This window comes from Amblyomma mixtum, chromosome 4 (genome assembly GCF_055824585.1).
Source record: "Amblyomma mixtum isolate Tamu chromosome 4, ASM5582458v1, whole genome shotgun sequence".
Taxonomy (NCBI): domain Eukaryota; kingdom Metazoa; phylum Arthropoda; class Arachnida; order Ixodida; family Ixodidae; genus Amblyomma; species Amblyomma mixtum.
In genome coordinates, this window is record NC_143015.1 from 156,685,504 (window position 1) to 156,699,974 (window position 14,471).

General features: G+C 48.5%; 1 protein-coding gene across 1 annotated transcript; it reads right to left on the reverse strand.

The window, feature by feature from the left end:
- Nucleotides 1–699: 699 nt before the first annotated feature.
- Nucleotides 700–6,943, reverse strand: LOC149348905 (uncharacterized). The gene has a single exon (XM_089541027.1). The coding sequence runs from the start codon at nucleotides 6,685–6,687 to the stop codon at nucleotides 4,498–4,500; it is 2,190 nt and encodes a 729-aa protein (XP_089397153.1). The 5' UTR covers nucleotides 6,688–6,943; the 3' UTR covers nucleotides 700–4,497.
- Nucleotides 6,944–14,471: the final 7,528 nt, after the last annotated feature.

Genomic DNA, 14,471 nt, shown 5'->3' on the forward strand with positions numbered 1-14,471 from the left:
AAATCTCCTGGACGTCGCCAGATGGCGCCACGTGCCCGGCAGCTACGCGCGCTCCTGAAGCATCGGGACCAATCAGCGCCTGTTTTCCGGCGGTAGGCGGGCTCCCGGTATTCCGCTAGCGGTAACAAGGTACACGGTATGCTAAAGGTGTCTATATGCGAGAACTTCGTTGACGACTTCGAGAATGAGATCCATCGTAACGCTGGCAAAACGCCAGTGCAAACGTAATCAAAGCGACTGTAGTGACGGCCGCAATAGCCGATAGAGGCCTCCAACGTGCGGCCGGCGGTAGGTTTTTTTTCGGCTGCTGCTAGGCCGCACTGCTGGCACCAGAAATCACGGAGTCTGCGGTACGTCATGCGGACGTCAAGTTTCACGTCACTTAGTCCTGTGTTGTCATAGGAGAATCCCAAGTTTGAATCAGAGCGGCGGGAAAAACTTTCAACTTCGAATCCAAATTTCTTAGAAATAAATGCATCTTTCGCTGCCGGCCAAGTGGCAACAAAGCCATGACATGCCGAACTATCGGATTTTACTATAAAAAAAATATTAATAGTGCTCTCCTCAGTGTCCCTTTAACTGACTCACTTCATACATACTGACTGCTAAATAAGTAGTCTGTCGTTCTGCACTTTTGAAAGTCATGACCAAGTTCCACTGTCATCGGGACGCTTGTAAAAGCAGATTCAGAGCCAACAATTACACCACCTCGAGGGATTTGCACCCAAGGGCAATCTTCACACTTTTTATTAATACACTCAGATTGATACACCCATTTGCGTCTTTTGAGAAACACCCTCCACCCAGAATTCATTATTACCAGCAGCAATGGAAAAGTGCAACACAACCTCAAAACACTGCTGCCAGCAGTGTACGCAACTATGGTGTCAATGCAAACAAAATTTTATAGCCCAGTCGGAAATGAAGTCAACTACGTTCAACATGGCAGGAAGGAAATCAGTTATCCTACCAAGTCCAGAAGTAGGGGGGGAGGGGGGGGGGGGGGGTGAGAGGCTATAGTGCCTTGGTAGTCTACAAGTACAGAATGTCAGGGTGACTTACAACAGTGTTTTCCTGAAGAGACATCACTGACTGAACTGCAACAGTGCACGACACTTTTGAAAAACAACGGCGCTGTCTGCTGATACAACAACAGATCATGGCCCTATTATCATCATGACGCACGTGTTCAATTACCCAAGCAGTTTCAGCAATACATTCGGCCAGTAGTTACACGAAGGTTCTTGTTCATTCCTTCCTGCAGCTATGCCACGGTGCAGACCATCACGGAGACTTCAAGCAGCTCACATGAAGCACTTTCTCGCTGTGTACAAGTTAACGAGTGCTGCTATCCGCACCTCAAATGCATTCTTCAAACTTTTTGGTTCTGAGTTGTATTTCTGCGAAACACAGCAAAATGAGGCTGGGCAGAAAAAAGCTACATTGCCCCGAAATGCTCTCACGACACGAAAAAAGCAAAAACATGGATGATTAAATCATTAGAAAAAATGCACAGTAACAAAAATAAGCCACGGAAACACCCTCAGTCTCCATCGGCCTATTAGTCGCAGCTGCTGTAACTGTTGACAAATACAAAGCACTAAAGAATAATGCAGCCACAATTTCTGCACACAAAAAAGAAAAAATTTGCACTCGTTCATTCCTTAGTATTCTGCCTGGTGTCATTACTTGAATCATTTCAAAAGCTCATAGGAGACAAATAACTCTCAATCGAAGAACCGGAATGCGGCAAAAAAAAAGGAAACACAGGAAAAACCCTGTATTTCTTTAGGACGATTTGTCAGTCATCGAGATTGGAATTACTAAACAGAAAAACAAACCAAAAGAATGTCTCAGTCACAAAACGCATTTCTTCACATGCAAAGAAAAAAACAACACTGGAATTTGGGCACATAGCACAATTTCACAGTCGCGATATTCTCCACGCACCATCATTATTTGAATCATTACAGCTTTTCAATCCTCGCACATAAATGAGAATTGCCAATGTTTCGCTGATGAACCAGAACAGGTTAACAAAGAAATAAATGTAGACATAAGCTTGAATTCCTCTCGGACCATTCAAAATATTCACAATCGCAAAGAAGGAAAGAATGTTTCAGTCTCAAAAGCCAGTTCACACATAACAAAAAAAGAAAAAATGCTGTCTTGCCACACGCTGCCTATTCATGCTCTTAGCATTCGGCCGGTGTTTTCATAATGTAAATAATTCATTTTGCAACACTTTCAACACTTGCATGTAAATTTGCAAGACCACAAAAGGGATGATTACCACTCAATCAACAAAACAAAACACGGCTAACCTCAATTTCTTCCACACCATTTACCTTATTCATAATCAGAAAGCAGAAAACATTTCAGCTGCAAAGGGTAATTTTTGCATGCAGAAAAAAAATGGTAATAAACATCACTGTCTGGTAACCGGGCACCAAGACATGGCAACAAAAAAAAAGAATAGATGGAAGCAAAAGCCTCAATTCTTTTGGGACCATTCATCATATTCACAATTGCAAAGCAGAAAAAAAATACTTCAGTCCCAAAAGCAACATTCTGCATGGAAAACAAGAAACAGTGAAGCCTGTCTGCAAGACGCCCATTCATACTCTGCTTGGTGACATTCTTAAGTAAATTTCTTTTTGAAACACTTTCAGTACCTGCGAGTAAATTTGGGTGAACTGATACCACTGGTGTATATGGCTTTCACTTCTCTATACAGCATGGACCACAGTTTAAACGTTAATAACGTGCCTTCAACTCACAATCACTACCGCATCCACAGCCAAATCTTGCTAACCAGTGCAGGTCAAAGGCCCAAAGTACACAGTGCACCCAAATTATCCCTCCACTGCACCAGTTGTGGGCAGTCTACACCAGCAAACACTTTAATTTCATCTCCCGACCTAGCTCTGAGCTGTTTCTCCCCGAACTTTTTTCCTTCGGCACACACTCCGTGTTGCCCAAGAGACTATCGTTAGCCTTATTACATGTCCTGCCAAGGTACATTTTTCCCTACTGGCTTCTGATACAATTTAATTAACCCAAGTTGGCTGTCTAATCTACACTTCTCTCAAGATTATCATGTCGTCATGCTCCCCATAGCGCACTGTGCTGTCCTGAATACAACGTGCAGTCTTTGACAAGGTGTGATAGTAAAGGTGCTACAGGCACCAGCGTTGCACCCTGAATATTGTGCACAATGACCTGTAATGTTTGATAAGCGCAGAAGTCGCGTAGCTGCAGCAGCTCTTTCAGAACATGCCGCTATACATGTGCAAACAAACGCGCATGTTCATTTCATTAGAAGACAACAGTGCAGCTCGAGACACAAAACAAGAAGCTGCTACAAGAACTTCGCAGCTCAGAAGCTAACCAGATGCATCACTCGGGGGTGCTAGCATTTCATTTGACGAGCAAAAATCATAACAACTGGGCATACAGTCGGCACCCTAGAAACAAGTTAACACAGCGTGTGTAATTGCTGCGACCGAGTCTGCACATTACGGTGGGCAGTGGCTCCTCCAGCTTACGCTTGGTGGTCATCACGGCACATTTCATGGCCAATGCCACAATCGAGTTCCGCCACATGTCTACAAAACAGCGGTCACTCGCCGCTGCAAAGTTCTATGCTACCACAATTACTCCACTTCAACCGCGCTACACCTCAATGATTTCCTGCAGCACTGGTTCAAAGAAAAACAAAACAAAGAAAACAAAGAGACATGCTTGCTTCCATGTGTCATGAACAAGCTTCGAGCTCGGAGAGCTGCAAAGCAGCACAGCCTCTGGTGCATCCATTAACCAGGGCATGTACGATCCGGCTCGAATCTCGGACAAACATCACCAGGTTAGTGACAGACATGTCTAAAGGCTGCTGTAGTTCAAGTTAGCCTGTGGAAGCAACAGTATTTGCGCCATGCACCAAAATGCTGAGTCTTGTAGATATCCAACAAAAAAAAAAAGATGTGTGCACAAGACCTATCAATTTCGTGCTGTGCGTTCAAACACAGAAAGTGCAACAGTGATATCAGGTGCAATAAGGCACCTATTCATGATGGAAGAAACTGCACATAAGGTGGTAAACACTAACTCACAACAACCATTTCTAGTGAAAAACACGCTTATATACTGCAACAGTACGATCAGATACTAAATGGTAAAGACGTGCAAATAAATGGGTGAAAGAAAAACAAAACGCACAAACTAGAAGGCAGTTTCTTCCATCACAAATTCAAACCAAGTGGCCCAACTATTGATTCTAACAAACCCACTGCTCAAAAAAAGCTAGTGTTAAAGACAGTAATACAAATAAGGACAATAAGCAATGGCTTTGATGTGAATGGTTGATGCATATGGTACACAAAGGAAGGAGAACACATGCACTGCCACCCAAGTGCATTGCAAAGCAGTATCATAGCAGTGCTCATAGTTTCAGACACACTGCATGCTAGTTAACTGCTGCAGGGGTAATAAGAGGGGCTAATCTCCATCCAAAATGTCGCCCATCTTCAGATACTGACGTATGCACAACCAGCAGTCACGGCCGAGGTCGACAAACTGCCTCTGACCATCGCTGCGGCTGTGACAGACCACCCGATCCTTAACAACGCCTGCAAGACGCATGAAGTCATCCAACTCTGTGAAACTCTTCAAGCTGCTCTTGATTTTCGACATCGCCTCCTCTTCGTGCGCGGATGTGAGTTCCTGGACCTTCGTCACCAGGCCCGGGTTGAAGTGAACCAGCTCGACGGCCTCTGCGCCGTACTTGTTCCTCATGCCCGTGACAAAGTGCGCCGCGCGCATCACCAGAGAGAAGTTGCGGCGCACCACGTCAGCAACCTTGAACCAATCGCCCCCAAGTTCCCGACGCTTGCTAAGCCGCATGCCGAGGAGAGTGTAGTTGCTCGAAAAGCGTGGTGCCAGCTTCTGGATGAGGGTCACAGCTGACCTGTGGTCATCGGGGTAGATGGCCAGGTCACAAAGTGTTCGGCTCGACTGGAGCGTGTCGGCCAGGATCTGGGTCTCGGTGTCATCAAAGCAGAGACCTCCGATGAACAGCCTGCGCAGGCTCATGTTGACGGACAGGGCTTCCACCAGCACGCGCTCGGGCCGGTCTGGGGTGGCCCAGTTTCCGGTGTCGAGGAAGAACGTCAGTTCGAGCTCTCTCAGCACCGTCGTCCCCTTGATGTACTCCGCTATCAGCGAGCTCACCCTGCTGTTGAACAACTCCTGGCTCACTCTCAGGCAGAGCGACGTCACGTGATTGCAGGACGGCAGCAGGCACAGAGTCGTGTGCAACGGGTCAAGCTCATCGAGGATTGTAGAGTCCACACTGATGCACGAGAGCTCCTTGCATTTCGTGAGCGTCACCACCGGGTCCTGGACCACATGGTGCACGCCCAAGAAGAAACGGTCGCTCATGCCGGTCTCCCGGAGGGCCTCGCATATTTCTGCGACGTCCTTGCGGCGCAGCCTTTCCACCGTGACCTTCTTCAGCGAGGAGTTTGACGCGAGAGCCCTGAAGAAGGCCCTGCACTCGTCGGGGTTGAAGCACGAAAGGTCCAGGGTCAGGTCATCGAGAGACTTGTTCTCAGAGAGGGCCAGGACCCACGGACGGATCCGTCCCGACACCCTTCCGAAGTGCTCCGTGTCGTGCAATTCGGTGTCCACGTCGTACTGCGGGGCGCGCTCGTACCAGACGCAGCCGATCATGTGGAAGCCCTTTAGAGTCCGGCTCTGGGACAACAGCCTGGTGATGAGCTGGATGTTTTCGTTGTCCAGCGAGAACCTCACGAGACTTAGTACGGAGAGCGTGTCGTTGTGGAACAGCGCCCGGATGATGAGCCTCAGCTCAACGACGTTCTTGAGGTAGCGCGACGTGACGCTAAGCGTGCGCAGCGTCTTATTCTCCCGAAGGTAGTCGGCGAACATGAAGCCGCACTTGGACGACACCGGGCTCAGGATGCAGGTGTTGAGGGACAGAGTCGTGATGGTCGAGTTGCGGTTGAGGCCCTGCAGGATGACCACGGCGTCCTCGCGCTCGATGTGCAGGTGGCTCATAGTGAGCTTCGTCAGTGACGAGGTGTTCGCCAAGAAGTCGGAGAGCGCGTCCAGGAAGGTGCGGTCGAAGTGCACCTGCCGACATTCGAGCTCTTCCAGGCCGTCCAGGTAAGGGATGGCGTTCGCGAAACTCTGAGAGGCTTGCGTGTTCATGGTGAGTAGACAGAGCTTGAGCCTCTTGAGGCTCGGACTCCTGCGGAGCGCGTCGCATATCAGCTGGTGATGGCCCTTAAATATGTAGCCCGTCAGGTCGACCGACACGACGCAGCGGTGAAGCGTCAGCAGGCGATGCAGCAACGTGGCGGCCTGGTGTTTTTGCTCAGGCATGTCGAGCGGGACGAAGGCGCAGTGTACCTCAACTAGCGACAGCTTTCCAGGCGCGAGCTCCCTCAGCTCTAGGCCGACCTGCCAGAAGAACTCGTTCCACACGGGTAGGTCTTTGAAGACGTCGCACAGGCGCTCGTCGCTGCCCGTGCATCGCGACCGATAGTTTATGCTGGCCCCGGAAAAGTAGCTTTTGGCGAGGCGCAAGTTTGCCGAGAGTGTTCTCGGAGGTCTTCGACCGGTGACCCACACGGCGTCTCCAGATGCACGCTTTCGCTTGGGCATGGCTACCGCGCACGAAAGCTTTCTTCCGTCTAACGGAAAACGTTGGGGGACAAAGCGCGCTGGAGAGAGGGCTGTAAACGCACCTTTCAAGGTCCTATGCAATCATTTTTGGCGTCTGTGAGTGATGCCGCAATTTTTCAGGGCGGCGACGAACGCACTCAACGTTGAGAATTAAGGCCCTGCCTCTTCGATTCCAGCCACTGTAACATGGTGCCCCTCGCAAGTGATGCTACAAATGCGACCATGATGACTGCTACGGATTGGATCGGATTGGATTCGTTGATGAGGCTGTGCCAAGATCAGCTCCGTTTTCTGTGCGATGTGCGTTCGAAAACGAAACTAAAAGTTCGAGCGGCTGATAAATGTGTTTGCTGTGATGGGATAAACACATTTTCTGAGACCTCCCCATGCTACCCGTTCCTTGCAGATCATGGAGGAAGGAAAGAACTCTTTTCCTTCCTGCATGTTGCAGAGAGTCAGTTGAGAACCATTTGTTAACACCGTTTCCTGACTAACAAAATCTCCTGAAAAAACCTTGCTATACGTTAAATTTTTTATAATAAACATCAACTAAGGAAAAGAAAACAGATAACAAGATATATCCTTTTATTTTGACGAGGTATACGAGACACCATTCTGATGAGACTTGCACTGAACACTATTACTAGTACACTGTACTACAGTGCACTAGAAGGGGGCAGTGGGCTTACTCACCCGCTCCTCTGACGCAGTCAGCGTCGCATCCGAGAGGTGGCGCCACAGGCAACTTCAATGGGAACTTTGCCTGGAGCACCGTGGCCTGGAGCTCTCATTTCCTGGCGGTTCTGTTTATTTCAATTCAAGCCGTCGACAGACTTGTTGACTTTAATTGTAAAACACTTGAGAGTCTTTACATTTCCTTAGCAATCATCAGAGCATTTTTTTAGGCCACATGATATTTCCCACCTTAGTAACTTGCGTAAAAGGACGAGGGCAACTCGATCGGCTTGCTGCTTATCCTAACTGCGAGGCATTTTAACCAAATAAGGCGTCGCCGACGGATTTTGCTTGTGCAGAAAGGGCCTTAAAATGTTCCAAATTATCAAGCAACCATTAAAAAAATATATAGTAGAAATCTTGAATTATAGTGTGGGAGATGAAATATACCGTTTCATATCGTGTTGCACTAACCCAATATAATTTTGTATGAAGATTATGTCTGGTAGTCATACCTCCTAGTCAAGCTCAAAAAGAAAAGCAGGCATGCTATGAGGTTGGTTTGCCAAAATGAAATTGCATATATATCTTAAATATTTCACTGTTTAACTTATGTTGTTTCACGTGTGACAGTATACTTCTGCATTTGTTAACAACCATGCAGTTACAATCGTGACATGCTTGTCTACAGCAATATAAGAGTAAATAAAGTAAAGATAACAGGGCTGTTTGTTGCTTACACGAAGCTTTTATTTCAAATAAGTGAAGTTCAACAGCCGGCCAATGAGTCACGCAGCATCTTGTGCAACGGCTCAACTCGAGCTGTTTGGCCCTCGGCCGCTCTCCTGCCTTGTCGCTCTTAATTCCTTTCACATAAAAATGCAGACGTGTGACAACATAAAAACTAATAATTTTTGCTGTGAGGGAAGGAGCATGGGAACTGTAACCGACCTTCTCGGAGAGCACTTCTGCATTGGAGGTCAACACGGCCGTGCAGTACACGACATCGGCGTGGCCGGGAAAACTATGTTTGCTCCAGTATACTGATGGCATTTCTAAATTGAAATAAAACTGATTTAAAACATCGCAAGCGGAAGACGTACACGCTGGTGGGTATTTTTGACGGCTTGTTCGCGAAAGGACTTGGTGATCGAAGCTGTTTTCTTGCGTATCAACTGAGTCCTCGGTGCGAGAAGACTGCACGGCCGCAGCATTATCACACGGGCAGTGTCGGCTTCTTAGTAACGTATGTCGGCAAATTAGGAAGACTGGATGGCACGGCATCGGCGCGCAGAATCGGCTCCACGCGTGCTATCCTCACCTCTTTGCCTTGGATTACGTGTACATAATCCCTTATAACGCGGCTCGAAATGGAGCTCGCATACTGCGCTCGTGTCGTCCAGGGGCTCTGTGGAGGTTCTTCTCCCACTCTTGCCGCCTGTTTTCAACCTTCAAGACGCCAAACAAAGAAAATTTCGGTTCACCCTTGACATAAACGTAGCCCGTTTGGCACCCAGGCGCGTAACAGTGTTTTTGCCGATGTCGCGGCACAGCCCAGTCCCTGCAAAAGCACACATAACTTCATGCTGTGCTCGCCAAAAACACTGCACGAAAAAACCCACGCGACGACGTCCACCGCAAACAAACGCAGCTGCGCGGAGCTGAGGTAACTGAGGGAAATGAGCGCGCGGGCCGCTGCTGTTACCATCTGCTACATTGAAGCCGACACCAGCGCCGCCGCTCGGCCTCTCGGAGAAGCACATATCGTCGACGTTCGCGGAGCCACCGCTCCGCATAGCATGTGCCGGCGAGTGAGCCCACTGCCCCCTTCTAGTGCACTGTAACTGTACTATTACCTAGTTTGCATGGCGACCCCCCGAGACCACTTCAGCCACCATGGGCGCTCAAAGCATCATGGGTAGAGATGTAAAATTTCATGAAATTTTGAATGGCATGAAAAAAACCATTCTTTTCAGGTTTTTTTCATGAAAAATTGGAAATTTTGCAAAACGTGACAAAAACAGATTTATTTGCAATAGCACAACGATCATTAATAATGCTCCGAAGTTCAATCGAATATGCAGTTATAGATGTCATATTGTGAAACGAACTTCTTGTTCTATTGCACCGAGAAGATAAATAATGATTTGCACTTCAGGCAAATATGGAGATATAAATATCATATTTGTGGAACGAACTTCTTGTTCTATTGCACCGAGAAAGGGAACATGAAAACTGATCTATAAGCCACTCCGTATCAGACTCACTGTCGCTGGATGCGGCACTACGTGCAGCAGCATGGATTGAAGCTTTGCCCCCATTCCATCCATATCAGCCGCCGCGGTGGCTCAGCGGTGCTCGGCTACTGAACCAACAGACGCGGGTTCGATCCCGGCCGCGGCGGTTGAATTTCTACGGAGGCGAAATTCTAGAGGCCCGTGTGCTGTGCGATGTCAGTGCACGTTAAAGAACCCCAGGTGGTCGAAATTTCCGGAGCCCTTCACTACGGCGTCTCTCATAGCCTAGTCACTTTGGGACGTTAAACCCCACAAAACCAAACCAAACAAGCTTTCGAACGCGTTTCCCTGAAAGCCTGTTGCGAATCCTTGTATGGACGTTTCCGAAACGTCACCAGTTTTGTTCGCAAATGCCGGACGATGGTGGTATCTGCAGCAGTCGGCAAGCCTGACGAGTTAGCGGCTGGTTCGTGCAAAGGCCTTGCCACCAGGTAGATGAGGCCACGTGCTTCGCTGGAGACCCCTGTCCAGGACCAAATTCCTGCGGATGTCCTGTACTCTGCTACGTTGGAAATCAAGAAGCTAGGCTTGTATTTGGTTAAAACCGCTTACGTGCCCAGCAGCCTGTGTTATTTATGCCGTGTGTGTCGCGCTGTAGAATTTGTAGCCATTTTGTTCTACATCAGCCGTGAGTTCAAGCATTAGTGCATTTTTAAGTCAAGCCTGGATCTTATAGTGACCTGGCCTTCAACCCGCGTACTCGCAGCACGAACGTTTTAAAAGCACTACCGGGCACCGGCGATGACGACTGCTCTCCAATCGTTCAACGACGCACGCTGTAATGGTTTTCAAAGCAAAAACAAAAACCTAAACTAAGACCAAGCAATCATAAAACCTTGAAATTGCGTTGTGAAATTTTCGATGTTTCTTTCCATTTTTGCTCGTCTGAAAAAAAAACGAAAAAAACGGTTTTTTTTTTTCAAAATTGCAGTGTTTTTTTCAGGCCTTCACATCTCTAATCATGGGGCGGTGAGCTACTTGTTGCGGAACTGCAACTTTTGGCCAAAAAATAATAGAAAAATAAAGCTGTTCGATAACTACGAATGTCCTAACATTCAATATCTTGTCTAATGATTGCAGCAAACGAGGAGAAAATCATTTAAGTGCAAAGTTTGCCCAAAATAAGAGATGACTAGCTTTCCTATTGGCCAAGTGATGAACACTAAAAAAACTAATATTTCGTAACTAACAGGCGCACTTTTAAAAGTAAATATGTTTTCAAAAAAATGTTGTTGCTTAGATACTTTAAAAGGTTTTTTAATGGCATTTCGGAAGAGTAAAATCGTTTATTGGCATTGTGTGTCATCACGTTTTCACTACTATGACTTTTGCACACTGCGTTCGCGCGAAAGTAGTCTGCGCATACACGAACAGCGTTTTTGGAATGAAACATCTTAGTAATGACACTCCGTGTTCCTGAAAAACTATGACTGTCTCGCAACAAGTAGCTCACCGCCCCATGATGCTTTGAGCGTCCATGGTGGCTGAAGTGCAGCGCCGCCAGCTTTCCCTCTAGGTAATAGTAAGAAACTCTATGTGAGGTGCGTTTCCGCACTCGACGCAAAGAGTCATGGGAAAATCGTCTGCTAGCTACTTCCGGTTCCAAATTGTTCAGCTGATTGCATGTTTCGTCCTATTCACCGCGTAAGTTGACATCTTTTATGCGATAAATAACTCTTGGTACTAGTCACTGATTGCACTGAAGCATCGAAAGAGAAATTCAACTTCGCTTCATGAACAGTCTGCAAGTTGATTCGGGTTTTAGCCTGCCGCAGTTGTCATTTTAGGGTGACGAAAGGAGCCTGGTACCTAACGCACTTTTCGCTCTAATATGGTACGTTGCGCAGCGCAGGGCTAATCACACATGCAATTGAAGTAAGTAACGTGGTGACCTTGACTTCGTGCAACGTATTTCCAATGGATCCCTGAAAGAAGTAAGTACTCGATAAAATATTTCTGCTCCAAAACACGCGGGCATGCCATTTCATTTTATTCACGAAGCTCCGTACAACACAGCGTGGCATATATAATCTAACGCCTCTACTCTCCTTTGCGGCGTGTTCCTGCGTGTTCTCACATGAAATGCCACCTGCACTGCATCTGGAATAATAAAAAAATGGCTGAGGCTTAGCTTAGGTTAAGCCTAGTCAGATGCGAAGCACATTGTCGCCGAGTTGCATATCGAGCACGCCGCTTGGCTAGACGTTCTTCACGCTCTTCATCAGTCTCTGTAGCACGCCGCAACTTTTGCTTCTCATTCCAACGAGCAGCCCTGTCTCCAGGAGGCATCTCTATCCCGTGTACGCCTAGCAGAGGCAGGCGCACCCCCTTGTATACCGCCGCTCCAGCATCACGTGTTCACTACAGCGCACCTAGCTGCAGAAGCAGGAAACACATTGGTCGCGACGCCGCGCGCGACGGCGCGAGCTGGGGCCCCGTTTCTCTTATGTCGTTACGTCACGCATCACGTGGTCCTACTTGGTCGCGACGGCGCGAGCTGGGCCCCCGTTTCTCATCTGCTGTGACGTCACGCACCACGTGGTCATCCTTGGTCACGACGCCTCGCGCGACGGCGCGAGTTGGGCCCCGGTTTTTCATCTGCTGTGACGTCACGCATCACGTGGTATGACATGGAGGTCACGAAAGGTCAATGGTAACGACACCGCCGCTCTCGAGGAGCTGGGTTGGGCTATTTTAGTATGCTTCGCATAAAAAGGCGATAAGGCGATTTATTACTGCACCATGAGATGTGCTGAGACGCGCGCCGCGCGCAGTGGCATATATGGGTCGTCTGCTAGCACACTGGCGGCTCTACACGCTGTCAGGAAAATACGAGCATCGTCTAATCAGCTGCACAGATTGCAGTTTACCAAAGAGCGGCAAAAAACGGCTGTATAATGACTTATTTATTTATTTATTTTTATTTATGTACATACTGCAGACCATGGTTAGGTCCAAGCAGGAAGGGCAGGTGCACAAAAAGCAAAATTATAGCAACAAAAATACAACAATACAGCAAAGATAATGTAGTAAAACAACAATACAGCAATGCAAGACAAAGCAGAAAAAATACATAATACGCAATATCAAAAAAGATGGCTGAGGAACGCGTGTGATTTTCAGGGTTGATTAGGTTCGGTTAATGAGTTCCAGTCGGATATGGTGCGTGGGAAAAAGGAAAACTTGAACGAGTTAGTCCGGGCAAAATATGGTTTTAAAAGAGCTTTGTGATAGTGTCGTGTATTCCGTGTTGGCATTGGGGAAAGATAAGCAGAAGGGTCAAGTCTGAGTTTATTGTTAAGAAGTAATGAAAGAAAATCTAAACGAAAATTTCGTCTTCTTACCTGTAGTTCTTCAATACCGTTAGCATGCATCAAGTCTGAGGGGGAGTCAGTGGGTAGATATTTTGAATATATGAATCTTGTAGTGAATTACAATTAACGCGCCTGAACTATTATGAATGCGCCTCAGGTTGCCTCGATGGCAGACGAAGAAGTTGACGACGAAGTGTGCCGGCGCGCGCGGCTCCAGCTCTCTGGCTGTGTAGACTGACTGTGATTTTGCTGCCGTCCGCTCAGCTGTTTGGTGAACTGTATAGCTGAGGTCACTAGTACGCGAACCCCCTTTCATTTGGTGGAGGTTGCGGTCGTCTGACGCCCTGGACCTTCGCAGCCGTCTTCTCCCGCCGCTCACAATGCCTAAGGACTCCGTGCCCAGTCCTGCCCCACCCACCCCGACCGTTCTGTGCGCTGGAGCGCTGCGGCAGCGTGATCCCGCTTTCTTCAGTGGCACCGGCGACGATGACGTCGAGGATTGGCTGGCATCGTACGAACGGGTGAGCACCCATAACAAGTGGGACGATGCACTCAAACTCAACAACGTCATCTTCTACCTTTCGGACGTTGCGAACCTATGGTTCAGAAACCACGAATCCGACATCCCCGTGTGGTCAGCTTTCAAGTCAAATTTTTCTGATGTATTTGGCAGGCCTGCGGTGCGCAAGCTGCGCGCGGAACAACGCCTGCGAAGTCGGGCGCAGCTGCCTGGTGAAAATTTCACCAGCTACATAGAGGACGTTGTGAACCTGTGCACACGAGTTGATGCCTCTATGTCTGAGCGCGCCAAGATTGAGAACATTTTGAAAGGAATCGACGACGATGCGTTCCAGATGCTTCTGGCACGCAATCCCACCACAGTCGCCGACGTCATTACTCATTGCCAGAACTTTGACGAACTTCGGAAGCGACGCATCCTCACCCGTTCTCCGCTCTCGCAGCAGGAATCGCTTGCTTCCCTCACATCTGACACCGACCCGGCGCAACTGTCACCGCAGATAAAGCAGTTTGTTCGGGAGGAAGTCGCGCGTCAGCTCTCGTTGATGCCCTCCAGTCACGACGCTGCGACTCCTCTGGTGGCGCCATTGCAGGAGGTCATCCGCCATGAAGTTGCCGAGGCTATTCCTACTGCACATCCAGTCCCTTCGGTTGCTCCCTTAACCTACGCCGAGGCTCAGTATCCCCAACCATCTCCTATACCCGCCCGGATGACCTACGCAGAAGCAGCGGCGCGCTCCGTGCCCCTGACTGTTCCACCTCGTCAGCCCGTCCTGCGCCCCGCCCCGTCTCTACGACCAGCCCCGGTTTCTTCGCCGTCTCCGCAGCGGCTTTACAACCCTTGGCGCACATCGGATAACCGACCCATCTGTTACTCCTGTGGGTACGCGGGACATGTCGCCCGCCACTGTCGCCGTCGCATTGTGGCATCGCCAACCATCTCAACCCCTGTGCATCC